General features: G+C 38.6%; 1 protein-coding gene across 1 annotated transcript; it reads left to right on the forward strand.

The window, feature by feature from the left end:
- Window positions 1–259: 259 nt before the first annotated feature.
- LOC134680124 (serrate RNA effector molecule homolog) lies at window positions 260–18,205 on the forward strand. Its single transcript, XM_063539176.1, has 17 exons — window positions 260–470; window positions 1,393–1,647; window positions 2,038–2,223; window positions 3,091–3,157; window positions 3,335–3,533; window positions 3,950–4,038; window positions 4,452–4,611; window positions 5,174–5,520; window positions 5,942–6,082; window positions 6,673–6,879; window positions 8,457–8,600; window positions 9,437–9,580; window positions 10,922–11,035; window positions 11,126–11,269; window positions 11,958–12,085; window positions 16,127–16,228; window positions 18,005–18,205. The coding sequence occupies exons 1-17, from the start codon at window positions 331–333 to the stop codon at window positions 18,078–18,080; spliced, it is 2,643 nt and encodes an 880-aa protein (XP_063395246.1). The 5' UTR covers window positions 260–330; the 3' UTR covers window positions 18,081–18,205.
- The last annotated feature ends 6,028 nt before the right edge of the window (window positions 18,206–24,233 follow it).

Genomic DNA, 24,233 nt, shown 5'->3' on the forward strand with positions numbered 1-24,233 from the left:
GGGTCACCTATACCTATACAAACTTTGAACTTCGCGCCTTTACTTTTCACGGAAATGAAATGGTTAGCCAACTTAAGGAAGATTATAATATCTGGAGTTTTCAGACTATTTTTCATATCGAATCAGTCTAGCCAACATTAAAATGCCAAGTTGAGTTATCTGTGGTTTTTTACGTGAGATGAAATGCTATTCTATAATCTATGAATGAAGTTTCTCTCTTGACTTTACGATACGTGCCTGGTGCCTGCCAATCATTATAATTTTATTAGTTGTTGATTCAGCAAAACTCGTAATTAGTGTATAAAATAATAGTTGCCATTACGTTGCACTATGGCTGACAGTGATGATGAGTACGATCGTAAGCGACGAGACAAGTTTCGTGGTGAAAGAGGTACAGCGGAAGGCAGCAGCTACCGGAGCAGCGATCGGCGGGAAGAAAGAGGTCGTGGACGCGAAGAGTGGTCTGAGAGGTACAATTATTATTCTATACGTTAGCGTATGTGGCAGTTATTTTATGTTTACATCATAAACACTGAGCTTTCTTTTCTAGATCCCATCCTCAAAATACCGAGCCTCCTAAGAATCCTATACCTGCCCCTAAATATCCTAAGCGTTGTTTTACCCTAGTAATAAGGTACAAATTAAGTTATTGACTGCTACTATGCACACCATCTGTCTTAGCTTAGACTTAGAGATGTGACTTATTGTAATTTGTAACGTAGTTTGCTTTCCTCTAACTTTATATGAAATAAGTATTTGTATTGAAAATCTACTAAGGTATATTACGGTAAATCTGATACTTGAGATCTTCGGGTAACTTCAAGAATGGACTATGGACAAACTGATGAAATTATTGGTGACTTTCAAACCAACCGACATTCTGTGTGGCAATAGCTTTACCTAAATACACCTAATGTCATTTCCAAATAAGAAGTAAGTGTGTAATAGTAGTAATAACGACTTATGTTCCCTCCATAGAAAACTTGCTTAAAGTGAGGGAACGTAGTAGCATGTAGTAATTGTAGTAGCATGTGTATAATAGGTAGCATGAAGTGAATAAAAAAGAAAATATAATTTACTACAAATCAGCCCTATAGTTCATGCAGAAAGAGAAGACTCGTAGATCCTATTATACATTTCACAACTCATCTCTAATGCATTTCATCCAGATTCCTTAAATTCAAGCATGTCCCATACAAATTGAAAGCAAATAGAGCATAGAGCTCAATGCAATGGTCAATGGCAATTAGGTATTCTGTTTGATAATAATCATGGTGAATTTTATTAACCGCCATGCCTTGTTCTGACAAAGATATATTTATATAAACTAATTAATCAAAATTTCATTTTGACGCATTTCCTAGACACTAATTAGTATAATATTGCTTCAAGATCCCGAGGTGGAGGTCGCTCGGGACCTGATTACAGAGACTACCGCGGAGGAGCCAGTGCAAGCCGCGGCTACTCCCCCATCCGGGGTGAGGGGCCACCCAACAAGAGAATCCGGCCTGACTGGCCCATGGAAGACAGGAGATATGGGGGGATGCCTCATGATTCATACGGGTCCTATGGTTGGGCACATGATCATTTTGGGCCTCATCCTGCCCATCAAGGATATGGTCAGCCCATGCCCCCAGTTCCTGCTAGGTAATCAATGTTCAGCTTCAAATTACAAAAAAATATCTATATAAAACTTGTCATGATGGTATTTAAAGACAATCTTAAACTTCAAATTGAACTTTAACATTATTCTTTTTTCATAAAATTTCTTTAAATTAATAAAGCTATTAACTTCTTAAATCAGAGTTTTCATAACCTATGAATGGAGCTAAAGTTTTGCTTTTATGGCCATTATTTAGACCTTAAAATCAGACTTCCATATGGAAAACTGGATTTCAAGGGCTTTATGGGCCTGGTAATTCAGTTAAAATATTTCAGATAATATAAAACCATTCCTCTGGTGATATTCTTTGTTTTCACCCAATGATCACACATGTGTCTATAGTGTAATATACTAAAATAGGATTATTATTTTAGGGACGCAGTCCTCCCCATTGGTCCATCAGACGGCTCGTCCACCATGATGTCCTTCAAGGCGTTCCTCGCGGCGCAGGACGACTCCATCACCGTCGACGACGCCATTGTCAAGTACAACGAGTACAAACTCGAGTACAAGCGACAACAACTCAATGAGTTCTTCGTGGCTCATAAAGACGAGGAATGGTATGTAGCATTTTTATATTCATTCTTTACAAATCTTGGAAAACTTTATATTTACATGTATTTCAATTTACCAAAAAAACTTGCTTTTTGTTGCAAGCAGACTCATAAAAAAACCATAGAGTCTTATGAAGATTGATTGTAGAATTTTTGAATAATAACTTGAAGTTTGAATCGTAAGGAAATTTTCTATACTCAGCTGTATATTAATGTTTTTGCTGGTAATTAAAAGATTCTAAGCATTAACAAACATTGCATGAGATGAAAATATAATTTGTGATTTTTTAAGATCAGTTAAAGCTTAAAATCTTTTAAAGACCTTATGCAAATTATAATGTAACCTTTTTTCCCTACAGTCAACCGCGTAAACGCGTGGAATTGCTGGACACCGTTGAGAAAAATATATTGAAACTTTGTACAAATAAAAATCGTGTGTGTAGCTAGTTGATCTCGCGTTGACCAGTAGCGCGCAATGCTACCGGTTTCGATACTGTAGGGCTGTTAGGGCTAAATTCCACAAGTGTGGTACAGGTGAGAATGAAGTAATTTTACAAATTATTACTAAGCTCTTTAGTTTTCTGAACACCAACAGTGGTTGAGCAAGACTGGTGTGCAACAGAGGTATAAACTGCTATGACATTCTTTCTAATAAAAGCGAAAGTTCTGTAGTTTTTATGAGCCTTTATTAGTGAGAAAGTCATGTCTATGTTGTTGTAAGTCTGTTAGAAGTGATTTTTATGAAATATTCTCTGGAACAATCACTTGCGCTTCTAAGAGACTTAGTATTTGAGTGTATGACAAGACTAGACAACTTGTAGTCGTGTTGTGTACTCTACTCTGAAGGCATGATAACAATTGATTTTGATTTAGGTTCAAGATCAAATACCATCCTGAAGAATCGGTTAAACGGAAAGAAGAGCAACTCAATGCGCTAAAGGTTAGTCTTGTTTGATTATTCATGTTAATTACGTAGTTGCTCTCTCAATTAGATGCCTTGATTGATAGCTCAGTTTAAATAGGAACTTGTGTTATGATATCTATAGGCAGATATTTTTTTTTTATAAGCAGGAGTGTATCTTATTGAATAAGAGACTGATGGTAAGTCGTTTTCTAGAACCGCGTCAACATCTTCCTGGAGCTTCTAGAAGGTGGGGAGCTGGACAAAGTATCCGTGGACGTGGACAAGTCCGACCAATTGGTCCGATTGCTGGATACCGTGGTCATAAAACTAGAAGGCGGAACTGAGGAAGATCTGAAAGCGCTCGATCTGCCGCCTGCGCCCGAGAATACTAATTCGATAAGTGAAAAATCAGGTACCTATATACTTATTTACGGAACCTGTGTTTAAGACTAGGATCCTATTGTATGAAGTTACAAGTTTACAGGTGTAAAACGGCGTTTAGGGCCACCCCACACTAGCGTCTAGTCAACTCCACAGCTGCTGAAAGCAACGTTAGCGCAACTGCGAAGGGACGCCATTTTCCATAGCGCTGACTAGACGCCGACGCTCAAAAGACGCTAGTTTGGGAAAGTCCTTACACGCTCTTAACCAGTGGCGAAACCGAGGCGCGTTTTAATTATTGATACCGCTTTAAACTTTGTAAAATTGTTACTTGTATCTTTATAAAACTACTTACAGCTTACTCTTCGTAATAAACCCAATGTTGAAACGCTGTTATTAAAGTCTGTTTTTTGTTGATGTAGTTCGTTTATAAGTGGCTTGTTGCAGATAAACGTGACGACCAACCGGTCGTCATTGACGTAGACGCTGTCAAAGTAAAAGAAGAAAAGGACGATTCTGAGAAAACAGAAGAGAAGGTATTTGTCTATTGTGCAATTTGTAGTTCGTCTCGTTAAGAATGTAGGAAAATCATCATTTTCCGCCGGACTAGCGATGCTCGTAATCAATCAAATCGTTCCTAACTATAAAGTATGGCTTCAACTGGTCACTGCGAACTTAACTATGTAATTAGAAACGATTTGATTGGTTATGGGCGTAGTTAGGCCGGCGAACAATGATGATTTTAATGAAATGCGAACCCACTATAGCGCCCAAGTTATTAAATTTACCGCGTTGCTAAATTTAAATTACATTTTAATAGGAAAAGCCCAATCCCAATCCGCATTGGGCTAGCGTGGGGACTATAGCCCAAGCCCTCCCGCGCATAGTTTGAGGCCTGTGCCCAGTAATGAGACGTATATAGGCTGAATTATTATTAATATTTTAATAGGAAAAGAAACCGGAGTCACCAAAGCCTACGACGCCATTGACTATGGAGATAGACCCTCATCTGAAGCAGCTGCAGGAGCAAGCTAAAATGTTCTCGCGGTTCAACTCCGCGCCGGGCACGGAGCCGGGCGACGATATCGATGTGCCCGAGAAGGAACCACGTAAGTACTTAAGTGGCCCTATTTGTCGTAAATAAAGTAGATAAGAGTGATACACCAAATAAAAAAAATCTATTTTGGGGCAACTTTTAGGCCCTTAGATAAGTACCTTACAGACTAATGTACCTACATACAATAATAATCTTAAAAGCAAAAGTAAGGCCATATATCTGCTATAGACCCACATCTCCAGCAACTGCAGAAGCAACCCTAATTGTTCTCCAGGAAATTCTTTTCATTCTTAGGAAATATGTACCTATCTATATGGATCACGATACAATAAAAGTCTAATAATTTTCTAGTATGGTGACTGCTATACTTCAAATAGGCCACAAGGGCACTTTTACACGTCAAAATTGAATTTACATACTAGCAAAAATAATAATAATACATAGTTATAATTTATAATATAGTTATTGGCCACCCTTAACAATAAGATTTCTATTGCCTTGTTTCTTTCTGTCTTACTATACAGAGTGGCCAATTACTATGGAGGGATCAATAACAATAGCAGTCAACCTATACCCCAATAAGAGCAAGATTATTATCATCATTTTTATTTCAGCACCGCCTGGATCTTCATCAAGTTCCTCCTCATCCAGCTCGTCTTCCTCCAGCTCTGAAGACGAGGGCGACACGGCGCCGCGACGCAAATCCAAGTCCAAATCCAAAACGCCGGACAAGTCTCCTAAACGCAAGGAGAAATCCAAATCACCAAGCGCCGAAAAAGACGAGAAGCCCGTCGATATTGTTAAAGAGAATGAAAAGAATGGAGACAAGAGCGGCGATGAAAAGGCGGAGTCGGTTTCTGATGTCGTCGTCGAGAAGAAAGAAACTAGGGCCCTTCATAAAACTACCTCCATTTTCTTGAGAAACTTGGCGCCCAGTATTACTAAGGCTGAAGTTGAAGCTGTAAGTCTTATTTTCAACTGTCTACTTTGTCTTTTTGTTAAGGCCCGGCACAAATCCTCATAGATATCATGAAAGTTACAAATAATTCATGAAACACATACGGTTTAGTAGCCCACGTATAAGCGACACATTGCCCCATTTGGTGTCTAAGGGTGGTATTCTGTCGAATGTCCAAAATGTGCATACCACACCACCCTAAATCAGTCCTTTGTTTCCATGAAGAAACACGTGATTGCAGGGATCGTGAACTGACTTTAGGGGGCCCTATTACCGTGAATTGTCATTATGTCATGATATTAATTTAGATTCAGACTACAAGGTAACACACCCATCAGCCCAATGGTAAAGACTACAAGGTAACACACCCATCAGCCCAATGGTAAAGACTTATTGCTTAACATATAGTAATGCTTGCATACAGATGTGCAAGCGCTACGGCGGTTTCTTACGTGTCGCGCTGGCCGACCCGCTGCCCGAGCGGCGCTGGTTCCGCCGCGGCTGGGTCACATTCCGCAGAGAAGTCAACATCAAGGATATCTGCTGGAACCTCAACAACATTCGGGTATGTCATATTTTTATTTTGTTATCTAATTCTAAATGTAAATCTTTTGTTTTCTCCAAGTATGAAACGGGTTACATTAGTGTCTTAACCTCTTGAGTCCTAGAGCTTGAAATTTGTCAGCCAAAAACAACCTTGTTTAAAGTTAGATTCGCAATTTGAATCTCTTTGCCGACTCGATATCGCGTTTGTGAAAATCAAGGGGTTGAGGCGATGACGTGATATTCATGGTGAATGGTGAACTCGCTTAAAATTGAATACATTGACTCGTCTGTTGCAATCATTACTAGGTACAGTTGAATATCGCGAATACGGCAATCGATGAAAACATTGGTGATGTAAACGAGCACTGCTTAACCTAATCCGGCTTGGTTTAACCTTTTGGACGCCAATGACCGATGTATCCGAACCGCAGGTCCAACGCCAAAGACCAATTAATCAGTCACAGACCACAGAGCAACATAGACCTACGTGCATTATGCATAAAGTTCAATTTCAGTTTTGACACTTCGGTGACGTGGCGTCTGGGTGACAGCTTTTGTGTTTGACATGGCGTCGAAAAGGTTAATTTGTTCCTGTTTGTATTTGTGTAGTTGCGCGAGTGCGAGCTGGGCGCGATCGTGAACCGCGACCTGGCGCGGCGCGTGCGGCCGGTGACGGGCGTGACGCTGGAGCGGCCCGTGCTGCGCGCCGACGCCCGCCTCGCGGCGCGCCTCGCGCACCTGCTCGACACGCGCACCAAGCTGTGGCACCGCCCCAAGGAGGACGCCGCTGGGGAACACCAGGAACCAAAGCCGGAGGTAGGTTGTAAAGGTTGTCGCAAATCGGTGACGTTAGATGCATGTCGATGCGCGGCTGTCTTGACGGTGTCACCTCATTTATCGACGTCGAATAGTGTTACGCGGAAGTAGTTTCTCACGTTTCATATAAACTGTATATGTGATGATTGCCAATGTCGGAGCGACCGATTTGGTGACGAAAACTGTGGTGATATCTTTGTATTACTCACAAATCATATATGCATATTCACACCCGCACTTTTTCTCATTAAAACCTTGCTTTCTTACAAGTGTCTGCTTTAATAAACAAAATACTTATAGTAAGATAGTGTCCTACTCCCAGGGTTTATTAAACACCAAAAAATAGTCCAAACCTTTTGATTTTTTACTAGCAGGAAAAAAATATTTTACGCCTAGCTCCGTAGCTAGTCGGGCCATAATATAGTACTCATATATAACATAATACTCAATAATAATGAAAGCATGTATATTTTATACCAGGTTTCTTCACATAATGTTTTCATCCTCATTGCTTTTGTGTGTAGCTAACACTTATTTACTTTTAGGACGCCCATGGTCAAATAGTCAAGAACAGTCGCGATCCCCGTCTCAATAGAACAGTCCCTCATGAGGACTCGGTTAGTAAAACCTTCATTCCTTCCCAAGCACGACAAGCTAGTTCTACAGTGAGCATGATTATTGAACATTGAGTTCTACGTTTACGTGTAACTCATGCGCATCCGTCTATTAAGGGTGGAATCACATCTGTCAGCATCGAATCGAAGCATCGAATGCGTACGCATCGGAAAGCTGAAAGCATGCGTACGCAATACTAACGAGCAATTTCTCATATATAAAAGGCGGCTCGATGCTGACAGATGTGATTCCACCCTAACGAAACTCAACTAAGTAACACGTTGCACGCAACACAAATACGAGGCTTTTTATTGCCTCTATGGTCAGCTGCTAAGATCTATTCATGGAAGCCCTCACTCAAGAACGTCTCAGCAGCTGACTGGACTCATCAACTTGCTCGGCATTTTTGCTCGTTATGCATAAGTAGTATTAAGTAGGTAGCCCTCATGCATGTTAATATACAGGTATGTAGTATTACTTAACTATGCATTTATGTCAAACGATTCTAATGATGTAGGAATTAAAGCTAAGGTGAATTTTTTGAAGATTAGGTGGCATGGTCATCACGTAGCACGTCGAACAATTTACATTAAGTATCTGTCCCTTGTAGTTGTCTGTAGCGCATGTTGTGTAATGTACTGTTAGTAATTACCTTAACAATAGAAGCTTCATATTGTCTTCAACTGTTTATCTTGCATACACCTGCAGAAAAGAAATTAATTTATATCAGAGCGGAACAATCGTAACGTAATAGTTGTCTATACCAATTATTTTGGAATTTTGATAATGTTCTTTGTGGTTATAAAGATAGGCCTCAGACCCAAAAATCTTAACTTAGGGCCCTGTAATGTCCTTGCCTTTATCAAGTACCAGTCAACATGTAAAAACACTAACCGCCCTATGATTGGACAAGTTATTGTCTTTCTAGTAAATTTCATCATAGTCTTTTATGTTCGTTTTAGAGCTTCAGCCTGAATGAGTCCCCAAACCCCGTGCTCCACAAGATCACCGAGCATCTGATCGAGGAGGCCTCCACTGAAGAGGAGGAGCTGCTAGGCGTAGAGCCCGATACCGAGGCGCAGACCGACCAGGCGGATCCCGAACTGGTACGTCAGAATTTGTTAATTTCAGAAAAGAAATGCATTCGAAATGAATGTGCTTAGTTCAGAACTATGTCCGTAATATTTATCACTAGGAAAATTTATATATATCTGTCCAATATAAAATACAGTTTTTATAAAATCGTTCGTCACATTTACTTAATTTTCGTTCAAGATTTTAGACCTTGTAACCTGATATTTCTTATGTTATAGTAGAGCTTCAGAAAACTTGAACCTCTGAAGGGGTGAAAATGTGGTTGAAATAATTGAATTACAAAAGTAAAAACGAACGAACGAACAACACGATTCTCACAAAACATACCTCCTTCACAAGTTGTCTAAGCATCCACTCATGGCTACGTGAAAAAACTGGGGGCTGCGAAACGTGGCTGACTTACTTTATGTCGTTGGGTATTCAACCACGATGCTACCAAATGACTCGGTCGCCCTCGTCTAGCCATTATCTATGTATTTATAGCATAGATAATGTTGTAAATGTTGTAATATCTGGGAAAACCGAGCTTTGCTCGGAAATTTTAAAAAACTCAAAAAGTTTTCTCAGAGAAAGACCTAGCAAGATCGATTTTTCGCCCCCAAAAACCCCCATATAGCAAATTTCATCGAAATCGATAGAATCGTTTCGGAGATATACAAGAATTGCTCGTTTAAAGGTATAAGATTAAGGGCCAGTTGCACCAACCGCATTTGACAGACTGATCAACGTCAGCCGGCGCGCCGGGGCGCTTTACTATGAAACTTTCCATATATAAAAATTTAGCGAACTCTTTAACGATACGAACAGTTTGGTGCAACCGACCCTAAGTACATGTTTGTCGTGACAGATGCGCGTACTGGACCGTCTGGTGCTGTACCTGCGCATCGTGCACTCGGTGGACTACTACAACCACTGCGAGTACCCCTACGAGGACGAGATGCCCAACCGCTGCGGCATCATGCACGCGCGCGCCGGCCCTCCCGCCACTAAGGTAACGGAATACGACCGATATCGTCATTTTTACAAGCTTTTTCTCAAAAATGGACGGCAAAGTCGACTATGCCGTCTAAAAAAAAGGTCGCGGAGCGCGGAGTTTATGGTCAGTCAAAATTTAAAAAGTTAAAAACATTGCAGTCTCGATTTTGGGACTGCAATGTTGCATACAAATTCCATTATTTGTCGAGTTCCAAACTTTTTAAAAGTTCAAATGGCCATATCAAATGAAGGCACAGGCCCATTAAACAGCCAAACAGATGATTAGTACCGCGACTATTTAGTTGTCTCAAATAGGTTGGCGTATTTTCGGCAGAAAAATACACTTCTATTTTTTTATTAAAAAAATAAAAAGGCGGCAAGGGCTTTTCTCTGTGAAAATATATACGTAAGAACGTTGCTTTTGTAAAATGTTTCTATGATATTTATGTTTCTTGCACCATTTTTGAGAAAAGCACTATATATGACTCGGCTGGAAGGCTACTTGCTGGCTTCGGATTCAATTAAACGGACTCCCAAGGTCGTCCGTTTAAAACGAATCCTCAGCCTGCAAGTAGCTACTTCCGAGCCTCGACAATAATGTACTATTATTTACTTTCACCTGACCGTTGTTTGTCGGTCTGTAATCAAATCTTGCAAGTTAAATTTGATCCACTTCCCGGTTTCCGATTGAGCTGAAATTTTGCATACATACGTAAGTCGGGTGACAATGCAATATTATGGTGTCATCGAGCTGATCTGATGATCGAGACAGGAGGTGGCCATAGGAACTATGTGATAAAACAACGAACCTAATTGTGTTTGGGGTTTTTAGAAATGTCTCGATGAGCATTAGTTACCCGTGGAAAGAAAAGTACAGTCAGCGATAAAAGCTTGTACCAAAAATGAAATTTTTGCCAAAAACTTATTACCTGTTCCATTTGACGCCATCTGTTGTCCTCAGTGGTGTAAATTAAAACTATCATTGTCAATATTGCCATGCAAAATGTTAAATTGAAATAACATAAAACATTACAAATTCGCGTTAAATACGTAACTGGGGGTAGTTTCTTCTTAGATGTCTATAGTGCTAATAGGTAGGACGTCTTATTTATTTCCACCAAGGACTAACAAGGGGAGACATGGGAATAGACTGTAATTTATTATATTTTTGACTGTGGGTACAGTCACCTGCAATAATATGTTACTCTTCGAAGGCCGCAAAAATATGCGATACGCTCTCACGGCTCTATAAATAAGATCGTGTCAGATATTTTTGCGGCCTTCGTTGTGTAACATATTATTGCAGGTGACTGTACATGATTCGAGTCGATACTTAATTACGCAATTTATTTTTTAGCCCACCCAACAAGAAGTGCAAGATTACATCAAAACATTTGAAGGGAAAATGTCTGCTTTCCTCCAAGACGTCAAACCCCTTACTGAAGAAGAGTTACAAAAGCTTGGAATCAAGGTAATTTTGTAGAATATACAATTTTTGATTGTGACTTAATTGATATTGAATGTTATATACTTTACTGATAATTCTATTTCATTGTACCAGGATCCCGATGCAGAAGTAGAGAAGTTCATCCAAGCTAACACTCAGGAGCTGGCCAAAGACAAATGGTTGTGTCCACTCAGTGGCAAGAAGTTCAAGGGGCCCGACTTTATTAGGAAGCATATCTTCAACAAGCATGCGGAGAAGGTGCGTTTTAAATTATTAATATCGCGCCAAAAATAGTCCAATGTCAATGTCACTAAGTCATAGCCCCTTTGATGGAGCACTGGAGCTAAATGTGTTTTTCCATTTGTACGACCTACGCCCTATTAGTACGACCTGAATTCGTTTCCAATATGCGACCGACTTAATTATACCGCTACAGACGTTTGAGGCGGCTCAGTCAGTATAGATTTACTCAAGGAGCATGGAACGCACGCTCGGCGCTGACGCCGACCGCCATACGTTTGACTAATGTAAGGTCTAGCGTGTACACTGTGTGCATTACATGGCCGAACATATGTCACATTTATGAACTTGTCGAGCATGTGTCCCTAATTCAATCCATCCAATATCTTTGTCCAATGTCATTGCAATATCATTCTCTCATTAAGTAAGAAGTGAGAGCAAATGATGATGATGATGCTCTCCTGACCGATTTCGGCCACAGCGACTGTGTGCTCTGGAGTAGGCAAATTTTAACTCGTGTTATTAGAGTGTAGCTGATCCACTCTCTGGTGCGCCCTTATGTGGCTCACGTACCCTATCTTCTTGCTAAATACTCGAGCGCATTTTGGGCACGTCAGCACACCACCTAAATAATTGTAGGAAATTGAGGCCAAATACACATTGGACAGGTGGAATACCACTCTAAGTTCCGTCGTATGTTGGGTAGGTGGATGAAGTCCGGCGCGAGGTGGCGTACTTCAACGCGTACGTGCGCGACGTGCGGCGCCCGCAGCAGCCCGAGCCGCCGCAGCGCGCGCCGCCGCAGCCGCAAGCGCCGCCGCCGCAGCCCGCGCCGTGAGTACATTATATCACTGCTAACAAGTAGCGTAACAGCGTAGGACGTCCACCCACAAGATTTTTTATTTTTTTTATTTATGATGATGGACAGACGACCTTATTAAGGTCGCCGGAAGACGCTGGATGCGGGTCGCTTCCATATGGAGGTCCAAGGGGGAGGCCTATGTCCAGCAGTGGACGTCTTATGGCTGAGATGATGATCATGAACACGTGCGTCACACACGTAAATACATAGCGATACTCCGATACTAACAACCAGTCGCTTTCCATATTATAACACCGTAAACTAATTTCTAAGAGCGTCCGCTAGCTGGCACGGTTGCCCGAAGCAGGTGAGTGGGTTAGCGAGAAATAGTATGAACATCCCAGTTAGCGTTAACTGGGGTGGACGTGTGCGATGTATTATGTCTACAGCTCTAGCTAGCGGACGCCGTAAATGTTTACAGATATCGGAAGATATTAATCAGTTTCATAATTTATGTTATGTTGCCGTGTTATAGACCCAGTATTTAATCAATAAACTTTATATTAAATAAATTAAACTATTTCGCTTATTGTGTAGTAGTCGCAAAGGCTCAAATAGACTGTGCGAGACCCAGGGGGAAATTTTCGTTCCATTACTGACTGATTATGATTACTATGGAACAACCAATTGGGTAGGTAAAGTTTTTTGAAGATAGGCAAATTATATTTTTTCCCGATAGTATTCATTATAGCGATCACGGAAATGCAGCTCTTTTATTTTTATATCATTTTATTGATTAAATATAATTTTTTAAATGATCGATATGACGTTTGTGAGGTGAAATGGCAGATTCGAGTAATTAATTCCTTGGCGCGTAGTAAATGGGACGAGATAGAAAAAAAATCGATGTCAACTGTCAGTGTCATTCTTGGAAAATAACTTGCAAATAATTGGAAAATAATGGTCGGACGAAACATTTGTGTTTTCTTGTAATTGGACGTCGGTGTGATTTCTAGAATAAGTATTTTTAACGTCCCTAGCACGATCAACACGGATATTTTGATAATGATAACGATTGCTTTCGACTACTTGGCACTGCTTCTTGGAGAACATTTTCATTAACGCCTCCACCACGACTCTTGGACTGCTACACGAGTCATTTTGGATCTCAGTATCAACACAATAGATGGAGACGATCCCGGAAACGTTCGAATGGAAATAGAATATTACAGAGATGAACTCAAAGTGCGTCGTACCGTCTTGTAGGAAGTACAGACGTTACTTTCCAAATTCAGCGTATTTGAGCACACCAAAGTCTTTAACAGCGATTCGGTGCCAAGCTTTGAAGCTATATTGGCCAAAATGGTAACTTATACGTTTGTGAGGACTATATAAACGTAATTGTTGTATTATACATACATAATGATTAAGATTGTAATAGTCTTATAACTAGGTCGTTATTGGCTATTATATATGGGCTCGGCAAGGTGTTCACAATATCTGAACACGCACGCCCTGATAATAGAGGCGTGTTCAGATATTTATGAGCACCCTAGCTGCACCAATATATCTGATGGCGACTGTACTTTAGAAAACTTATAATATAAATCCAAAATAATATAATATAAATCCAGTAAATTTCGTTTCGTTTTATTTTAAAATCCACAAATTATTATCCTTAAGCATTAACATTACAACAGTATATAGAATCACGCTGTGTGGCGTGCCCTTGAAGAGAGTTGAGAGGTTCAAATATGGTCAATATGGATAAGTATGTCTGTAGGGTAAATGTGCTTCACGTTGGGGCCTGTTTACATATTGATTAGTGTTGATTGCGGGTTTAATACATTTGCCACTATACACAAGTAGCAAGTGTATCAACTCGCCAAAATACTACATTTTTGCTTCCATTGAGGTATACATAGTAAGCACTATTCTCAAATTATGTGAGGAAATAAAACAAATTCAATTTAGTAAAGCGTATTTAATAGGGGTAAAGTGACGCGAATACAATTAAAAAAACAACGCATATTCTTAGTTTATATTAAATGTAGATGGCTTTTTAGTTTTCACTTGGTCATAGAAATACGCTAAAAACCACTTTCAGAGTAGGTGTTTCTTGCGTTTTGGCTGTCCTTCTTGTGTCCTTCCACAGCATGAGCATGTCGTAAGTCCTGTTGTATTTGTCCCAGGACTTAGCAGGAAGCTAGTTATTCATTATTAAGTTTGCTTCTGCTTTCAAATGAGGCGGTGCATGCCGTCTATTCCAGGTCGTTTTCGTCACTTGAACTCATTTTGTTTATTACGAGTATTAAAATAACAAGCGGTAATTTATTGAGTATTGCACAACGAATAAACTTTGCCGCCTTTTATTTGCATATTTTTTAAAATTATATTACCATAGATACAAAGCATACGCGCATGCGTCAATCCGCGCGCACCGCGCAGCGCCCTTTCGCGGTGCTAAAGCGGTATCCAGACGGGACTGATCAAATCGGTCGATTTGATCAGAAATGAAATTGGCGTCAATCTCCAATTTTAGATTTATGGTGATATTAGACCCATTTAAATTGAAAAAATGCCCCATAACGAAAATACTAGCCTCACAAATTGGTGTTCTTGTGTCCGCACCTCATTTTATTGGTCATTATCGGCGGTTGAATTCGGCGAGCCAAATTGGCGTTTGCGTCCGTACGTCCCGATTCGATCGGGCAATTTAATCAGATTGGCGAAAAATTGACTAATCTGGATACGCCTTAAGCAACATCGAGTTCACGATAATTTGACATATAATAATAATAGATTTTTAGCATAAGTTGCATTTCATAAAACTTAACCCAAATCATTTGTACATTTTCAAGTCAAAGATAAAGACATGTTGGTTTTAAAATTTTAATAAGTATAGACCATAACATTGTCATGATCTTGTAACATTGTTAAAATAAGAGAGTCTCCCATTTTCATTTTATTGCATTTTTTATAAAATGTCTTTAGATTCTCGGGATATCTTGGTCCTAATTCGATTGCTCTTTTTTATGGAAATAATTATATCCTTCAGATTCACAGGATGCTCGAGGCTTAGCCGAATAACACTGCAAGGAAGTATGTCATGGCTCAATGGTTCTAATTAGCCATCAGTATAATACCGCCAATGAATGTTTACATCCACCTGAAAATAAGAACAACATTCATAAAATGAGGATAACCACACAAAACTAACAGATGGTTGAAATTGTTAGAAAAAATTAGACTGATTTCTTGTTTACGAACTTAACAGCTCATGGCAATTTAATAATAAAAATCAAAACACAAGCGAAGAAAGTTTTATGTACCTATGTATTTCACGGATACGTACTCCTGTACGGCCATTGCTCCTCTAATTCAACGGCATTGTGCTTATCACTGTTATGATAATAATTTCAAATGTGTAGAATCTGCTCGCAATCTCGTATGAACTCGCTTATTTTTCTTGCGAAACTCTGTCCAAGGGTCAGCGTAGGGGCCGTCGTGTAGGGGTGGGGAAGAAAACGTTGTCCAATAATTTATGCAGTGCCAAGTTATCGAAAGTAAATTCAATCTTTGTCCAAATACGCGCAGATGTCGTGGGGAATCAGAAGTCCGTGGGTCGTGCTGAGGTTGCCGAAAATCTCAATGATAACATTAATAGCAATTCGCAAGGTAACATGAGGCTTGTCCGTTATTTTTCGGGAATGAGAGCTAAGTGACACTGACAGTTGACATCGTTTTTTTTTCTATCCCGTCCCATTTACTACGTGCAAAGGAATTAGTCGGATCTGCCATTCCATCTCACAAACGTCATATCGATCATTTAAAAAAATATATTTAATCAATAAAATGAAATAAAAATAAAAGAGCTGCATTTCCGTGATCGCTATAATAAATACTATCGGAAAAAAATATAATTTGCCTATCTTCAAAAAACTTTACCTACCCAATTGAACCGATCGATATAAATGAAACTAGATATAGTTCTCACACCTAAACGAGCATATTAGTGAGTATATGTATAAATATGAATTAGTTGTGATTATCGAGCCTTGATGTCCGGGCAGGTACGGCGGCGGGCCGCCGGCGGGCGGGCGCGGCTGGGGCTGGGCGGGCTGGGCGCCGCCGCAGCCCTACGCGCCGCGCCACCCGAGGTTCTCCAGGCCGAGGTAAGCTGAGCCTCTTTATCCTCACCCTATATTAAAATAGTTATTTGTACAACAAGAGATCAAAGTTTGATATTTCTTCGAGTGCTTATTTTGAGTCCCGTGCAAGCGAAAGATTCTATAATAGATTCACGAGCGTAGCGAGTGAATCTAATTTAGAATCTTGAGCGTAGTAAGGGATTCAAAAGCGCACGAGATGTAAATAACTTTGATCTCGTGTAGTACACAAAATTTTTCACCCTAAGCAGTGAGAACATACCTAGAGGGACAGAGATAATAGAACCCAAGTATATCGAACTTTGTATTAGACCCCGCATGTTGAAATGACATTTGACTATAAAAGTCACTTGAATGACATTTTGTCTCACTCAGTGAGCAAAATGCGATTTTGCTCACTCATACTGTCTCACTAAGTGAGCAAAATGCGATTTTGCTCACTGAGTGAGACAAAATGACTCAGTGAGCAAAATCGCATTTTGCTCACTGTTTTTAAGAAGCAAAGTACCCTTGTTCGAGCTGCTGAGGTGAAAAAAAATTAGTAAGTTCCAACTGAAAACGGGACGTGTAATATGAATGTAAATCGTCCGTCATTCAGTCGCAAGTTTGCTTTTCGGTTTCAGGAAAAATAAAATGTTTATCATTATTTTTTATTTACTTCTAAATACTCATTGCTTATATTTCGCATGTGAGATTTAAATAAAGTTTACCAGTCGAGCTAGTTGAGTTAAACTGATGTTTTATATTTTTATTTGGCAAATTTGTTACTGAATGATCGACCCGAAACGAATGTATTTCAGGGTTTCTTGCTTTTTTAACCAATATTTAATAAACTATGATTTAATTTGATTGACAACGATATGGCTTGAATACCATTTATTAATATTATTTTTATTTAACTAACGCTTACTTGTCTTCTTTTGCATTAATCATAGTGCTTTATTTCATTAATCAAGTATGGGCATCGTACATATTTACAATCGATAATGAAACGACTTGCAATTCTGATCTTAACGATACGCTAATATGGGTTATGCGGTTTCTAGATAACACAGTCATTAGCCTGGTATGGCCCTCATGCCGTGCCTTAATTGAACATCATAAAATATTATAAAGTCTATTAAAAATTATGATGTTTTAGTTTACTTATAAATAAACTTATCATGCACTTTAGTTATTGAGATAAATCGCCCGTCAATTTGAATAATACATACATACATAGGTTAGGTACATGCTGCTGTTTTAATCTTTTCGGTAATTTACACGCAGGTATCTAACTAATTTCGATAAAACCTACTATTACTCTGAAGTCATCACACTGTGCTTAAAATAACCATAAAAATATAATATCATTAATAAAATCCGAATTTAAATTTACATAAACACAACTGATAAACGATAGAACATTGCGCAACATCGAACTATTATTATTGTCAATTTTTTTGACATGTTATTTGAAAATATTTCCTATAATAAACATGATTTACATCTAATCATATATTTAAAAGGATGTAATATTGTACTCGTTAAATCGTAGTTAGCATTAATCTGTGTCATCATTGCGGAACCGTCCGATTCATTTTCTAAACATAAGTGGCGATCATAACATCATGCTGTTCAATGACAATTTATGCATGGTTTCCTTTTTAAAACTAGGTATAAATAATTGTTTTTTGGGTTTTGCATGGCATTTGTTTTTTCTATGGATAAAATATTAATGTTAAATTATATATTTTATACACTTCAAAAACAATTAGTTAAGTTTAAGGAAATAATTTGCAGGGATAATGTCGACCGCTCCCGGCCTATTATTGCCTACAACGATCTTGACTTCCCGGATAGTGGCGATATATTTTAACTTTTAAGCATTGACTAAAAATCATGACAGATTATATTTTATATTTGATATTTTTGTATTAATCATTCCGACTTATAAATAATGTTAACTTATTTCAAGCATATTTCCATGTTCCACCAATATAAGATGACAACTATATAAACTCTAGCTTGTTCTAAAGTTCTAAGTAAACAAACTTGTTTGACTGTTAATTATACAATAAACACTTTCTTAATAATTCAAATGCACAGAAATAGATTCATCATTGAGACATTATAAGACACAAAATTATCAATTAACTGACTACCTATATGCCAGTCTTATAAACCTATATGTTGTAGTCTCAATGCTATGTATTTCAATTCCTTATCAAAATTTTGGTTGTGTAATGTTACCTTAGACTTTTACATTATACCTAAATGTGTTCAGTTGTGCATTCAGTATGATTATAATTTAAATAGTACATACGAGTAAATGCGAGTATTAATTACATTGCAGTAAATATATCTTAAATTTGTGTTATTACTTAACGCCAGCAAGACACTGTAGTACAATATACATAATACAATCACTTGTAAGACTTTTTTGAAATAAATTATCTTATAATAATATGAGGTGTTACATCTGTTTTTCCTACATATACTTCCTATACTTTACAACCACTGTAGCGTATATTATATAATCTCCGGGAAGCCGAGATTATTTTCTTTCCATTTCTAGACTGAACAGAAATATTTATAAATAGCATATCGTATTGATACCATTCTTTGTATTCTTTGTGGCGTACCTATGATATAGAACAAGCCTTCCGCTATGTACCTACATAAACACTTTACATTTAAAATTACATGCCTACCTATACACTTTGCATTAAATGTGTGTTTTGCCGTGTGTACGAGTTTTAGTAGAAATTACTTCATTCCGAAAAACATTTTTCCGAAGGTTTTCTTTTTTTTTCGTTAACCATTCCACAGGATGATTACTATGGAACATTTAATGTTAGAATATAATTTGAACCTATCATATATTAAATCAGTAATGGTAAGGGCCACCCCACACTATCGTCTTTTGAACATCGGCTTCTAGTCTGCGCTATGGAAAATGGCGTCGATGCGCAGATGCGCCAACGTTGCGTCGAGCAGTAGCCATAGAGTTGATTAGACGGCGACGTTCGAGAGACGCTAGTGCGGGGTGGCCCTAACATCGACAATTCCTTCAGTTGTAAATGATTTTCTGAATTAAGTATGTAATTTAGTATGATATGATAAAGTATGATGCTTTTGGATCAATGATTTCGGAATTTGGAGTGATCCCGATTTAGTAAGTTTGAGTAGAGTGGTTCCTAACCGTGTGGTTGCTTGTTAAAGGGGCGGCGGCGCGGACTACCGCCCTGTCATACACTACCGAGACTTGGACGCGCCGCGCGAACCAGACGAGTTCATATAACTTGGATACATCACCCAAAGGACGCCCATTACACACACTCGTAGTATTTTGACAATGTTCCGTACACAAATTAACTTATTTAGGATTTTAGTAGGTTTACTAATTTGTTTCCTTCGAAATTGTTCGTAGTTTTAAGGTAAAATTGTCGTAATGGTTCGGCGAAATATGCTATTTTTAAATAAAATACATATTTTATTCTGGTGAATTCGGCTTTAATTCAAGTCAACCGTATTTACGAGTATAGTACATAGGTATTTATTAAATTTGTGTTATGTATCTTTCCCTTAAGATATTTTAAAACAATAATCGGGCGCATTTGCTGTAGTTATTACCACTTCAACTACATAGAGTCGAATAAGAGCTTGAGAATTGATTTTAATGAGTACATCGTGCAGACCTTTTAAACAGGAAATTAATTCTAATGCTCTCGAGCAATGCAACCTTGCTTTGTTTCGCGAAATCAAATTTCTTAAAAATCAAAATGCGTATGACCGATACAATTTATTCACTCGAGCTGTAAAATTCACGGCACGTAAAAGCAATGAGTAATTCTTTATTTATTATACATAGTAATATAATGTTTGTATTGGTGAAGCCTTGAACTCTGAATCTCCCGTTCCGTCATAGGCACAAACTATTACTTACTCATCAACCTTGTTATAAGGATTATATTTGAATACTACTTTAGCGTATTCAGACACTTTTATTAAGTGATTAGGTAAACGAAGATCTAAGAATATACGATTTATTTTCCGAGACAAGTTGGCTCTATTGAGCCATAAATGTGCACATTGTTAGCTACGATATGGATATACCATTTACCATCTAAGTCCATGCCAAGTTCATGGCATGATTTATAGGAGTATGGATGAAACATATATAGTTTGGAATGTATGGAGAATTAGTGGTAAGTATGTGGGCTGTACGTCACCCGGATGTGGATGCAACACACGGCTGCGGTCGCACGACATAGGTCGTTATTCGTATCGCGTACCGACCGCAAGGGAGCGATCGTGTCAGGCGAACCAAGTGTGCCCTCAGATAAACTTTTTCAGAAATTTTATTTTTGATATTAACTTGAGTAATTTTATTTTCGATTGAGACGCTAAAGTTTACCGCTTAACTAGGGCGGTTCGCAAGAAACCATATTATGGTCAACTTCGGACTGGTTGAAGGCTATAAGGCTAGTAGAGCTAAATGCTAGTAGGTTAAGTAAAAGTCGCAGTGTAGTACATAAAGTATAGTTTTAGTCAGATAACTAGTCTACTTTCTACTAAAAGATCACCACACTACTTCTTTACCAACTGCCTGAGATAATGGTCGATCAGTTCTCCTAGGTCGAGCTTTTTCATGAATTGAACTTGGTAAGCTATGGTAATAATATAGAGCTAGACGACGCGCCACGCTTTGTCACGTTATAAGGCCACGGCCACACGGCGCCTGCGGCTGACACTTGCAACGAAGACCAGGATACATCGGCTTGAAGAACACCACAACACCAGAATACACGACAGAGATGAACTGACGTTACAAATCAAAGGTAACAGGGTAACATACACAACATGGTAAGGAATGCAAATTGACAAGCTTGGATTAGTATCAACTGGTCATATGCGGTTCTAAGTAAAACAATCTTAGCTTCATTTTTTAAATTATTATGAATGAAAATTAGCAATTGTATTCCTAAAGTATTTACTTGACATCGAAGAGCCGCTTATGACATATTGCATTTCTATACGCCTGGGTGCCTAGCCAAGCTACCAATCACTCGCTCCGTAGCAAAGGATACGCTCACGGCTCGGCCACGACATCGAGCGACTTGCGACGGCGGGAGCGATAACCATAGGTTGGAGCGAAAGGTCCGATCGCTGTGTCACGCTCCAACCTATGGTTATCGCTCCCGCCGTCGAAAGTCGCTCGATGTCGTGGCCGAGCCGTAATGTCTCTGTCGCACTAAGTAAATTATTTGTAAGAGAGATAGAGTTCCTAAGTGCGATAGAGAGAGAGACGCGTATCGTTTGCTACGGCGGCGCAAACGATTGTCATCTTGGCCCCCGATATGATCTGACATGAATATGGATCAATATACATATGCAGCACATATGGTCCTATTACTAGTAGAATTACAAACTGTAATGAAAACCATTGGCAATTGCTGTAAGGACACTAATAAGGACCTTTTATTGTGTTGATTTAACTCGTCGGTCGTGGCTATAGATACATATCTTTGCCCGTGATTTAGACTACAATATTCAATCGGAATCGAGATTAAGAAGATATTGCATAACTGCAGGAATAAGGATAAGGAAATATTAACCCCCCCGTACCTAAGTATGTAGCCTGTCAAATTCGATCATTGATAACTTGACATTTAAAATCTCACGCACGGATCCGTGTCTAACCATACGAGGGGTAAGAGAATCTAAGGATCTTATATAATGCATATACCCTGGCAACTCTGAAAAGCCAACTTAGTCAGTAGAAAAAGCCGCGAAATTTGTATGAGGGGCGATCGATCTCTCGCTCCTCATTATTCAAATATGCCGCCTTTTTCTACTGACAAAGCTAGCTTAACAGTATACCTACATGGTGTCGTAGCATTATAGCTGGATTTCAGTGCTGGCTTAAAGTATTATTATTACCTACTTAGGCAAAAGTTCAAGTTGAACATTGTGTGACTAACCAATGCTGATTCAAATGATCCAGTTTAAGGTACTGGTAACAGTAACACTATCACTTGTCCTTGCTCGTATCTGCATAGGAGCAGTATTTGTCTTTGTTTTAGAGCAAATTCGTCATATGTCCTGGGTGCGTAGCCAACGTGCCAATCGTTTACGCTCCGTAGCGAACGAAACGCAACTGTCGCTGTGGTACTAATATGAAAAGTGCTAGAGAGACGTGACTACGCTACGGAGCGCAAACGATTAGCATGTTGGCTAGGTTGTCCACCTCAACTCAAAAATGTCAAATTTTTTTGAGGTTCTTTAAGTTAGAAATAAATTAATTCTAGATTCCATACGATAAGAGGGAGAGAATATTGAAGGTTCCTACTATGCCTCCCCAAATGCATTAATCCATAGCCTTTTAAATTTGGAGTTTTTCAGGAAACCATTTCTGACCAATGCGGGACAATTATAAATACATAATAGGTAGTAACTTCCGGAGATACATTTTTAATAGATAAATTAAGCTTACAAAACTTACATATTGTAAACTATATAGGTAGGTACCTACCTACTATGGCTAAGACGTAATGTCACCAGCGGTCATTAAAATAGTCGAAAACCACCTACGGTTTAGCAACATAGGCAGGTAGTTATGCAGTCATTCAGTTTTCCCCACTGTCATTGACACCGAGATCACATTTTATAAAGCTCCAGATGACTTCGCGTTGATGTCATATCTTGTTTAATTTTACATTCATGCACATATGGATGTAGTAGGAAGGACCGATTGTTTGTCTGTAATTTATGCCAATGACGTGGCTGTAATACAGTAAAAAAATTAATCTATACTAGATACCTACTCGTATCTGGTTTTTTTTACTAGAAGCTTTTATGTAGGAAAGCCTCCCCAGTTTAATATGCCTAACTTGTTGAAAAAAAGAACTTTAAGTGAAACTAACAGCTTTAAATTATACTTAATACCTAATATTTAATGTCACGTAATTCGCTTTTTCACGCCGCGCGCGCATCCGGCCTATTTTAAAATAAAACTGATTAATAGAGTTAGAGTACCTAGATAAGTATGTATAGTTTTTTTATTTACTCTTCTGTAGGAATCATAAATACGACCGAAGGGAGTGTTTTAAATCGACACGAGTTGCGAATTACCTATTCGCACGCGTATTGTACAAAGTTTTAAAATACCTATATGCTTACAAAGTGCTTATTCCCGCACTGGGAAAGTAGTACCATTTTCACTGTGAAAATATGGACATATTAAGTATCATACCTTATAGGCAGTTAAATAACTGCAATATATTGCAAATTATTTGAATGCATATATTACTTGCCTTCTATAAATACATTCTGTAATAAATATGGAGTACTTATTATAGCTCCATTTCCATGTTTTTAGGTGTTTACGAATAAAGATGTGACCGTTAGTTTTAATTGTGGTCCTATTATTTATGGCTGATGCTGATGAATTGTTTACTTACCTATGTAATTTTAAGGCGTTAGTGCATAACCTAGGCAAGTATACATATAGGTTCAATCCAGCATGTACTCGTAGGTATCTTTGTTTTTGTATACCTACACACCGACAGTGTTTATAATTCAAATGACTAAGCGATTATTGGAATTGATTTGTAAAAGTTATTGGTAAATACCGGTTCTTAAAAAACATACCTATGGAGGCCGTTACCTTGTAAACAATATCAAAATCATCTCAAACGATAACCCTAACAACATCAATGTATTTTCCTGTAAACACTTACCTAAAAGGATATAAAAAACATTAGCGGATACAAGGATGGCACTCACTGGTAAATTCCTGAATAGATTCGCGCATGGTATCAAGTTCATATTATGTTAATAAGCGTTAGTTAAGGACGTTACTTACGTAATAAAATTTGAAATGGAGTACCCCGGCTCCCAATTACCATGCACTGCGGAGCGGTGCCTCTAATGAATGCGGGAAACAAACGTGAAGTCAACATTTTGATTCGCGGTAAACGCCGACTGGTTTTTTGCTATACATTATGAACTGGCTATTTGTGTATCG

Source organism: Cydia fagiglandana, chromosome 3 (assembly GCF_963556715.1).
Source record: "Cydia fagiglandana chromosome 3, ilCydFagi1.1, whole genome shotgun sequence".
Taxonomy (NCBI): domain Eukaryota; kingdom Metazoa; phylum Arthropoda; class Insecta; order Lepidoptera; family Tortricidae; genus Cydia; species Cydia fagiglandana.

What these genes read in the sequence shown, in the direction of transcription:
- LOC134680124 (XM_063539176.1), top strand. Translation starts at nt 331, where the DNA reads ATGGCTGACAGTGATGATGAGTACGATCGTAAGCGACGAGACAAGTTT. An exon ending in ATGCCCCCAGTTCCTGCTAG is followed by an intron (nt 1,648 to 2,037) that starts GTAATCAATGTT and finishes TTATTATTTTAG; the next exon opens with GGACGCAGTCCTCCCCATTG. An exon ending in GCTCATAAAGACGAGGAATG is followed by an intron (nt 2,224 to 3,090) that starts GTATGTAGCATT and finishes ATTTTGATTTAG; the next exon opens with GTTCAAGATCAAATACCATC.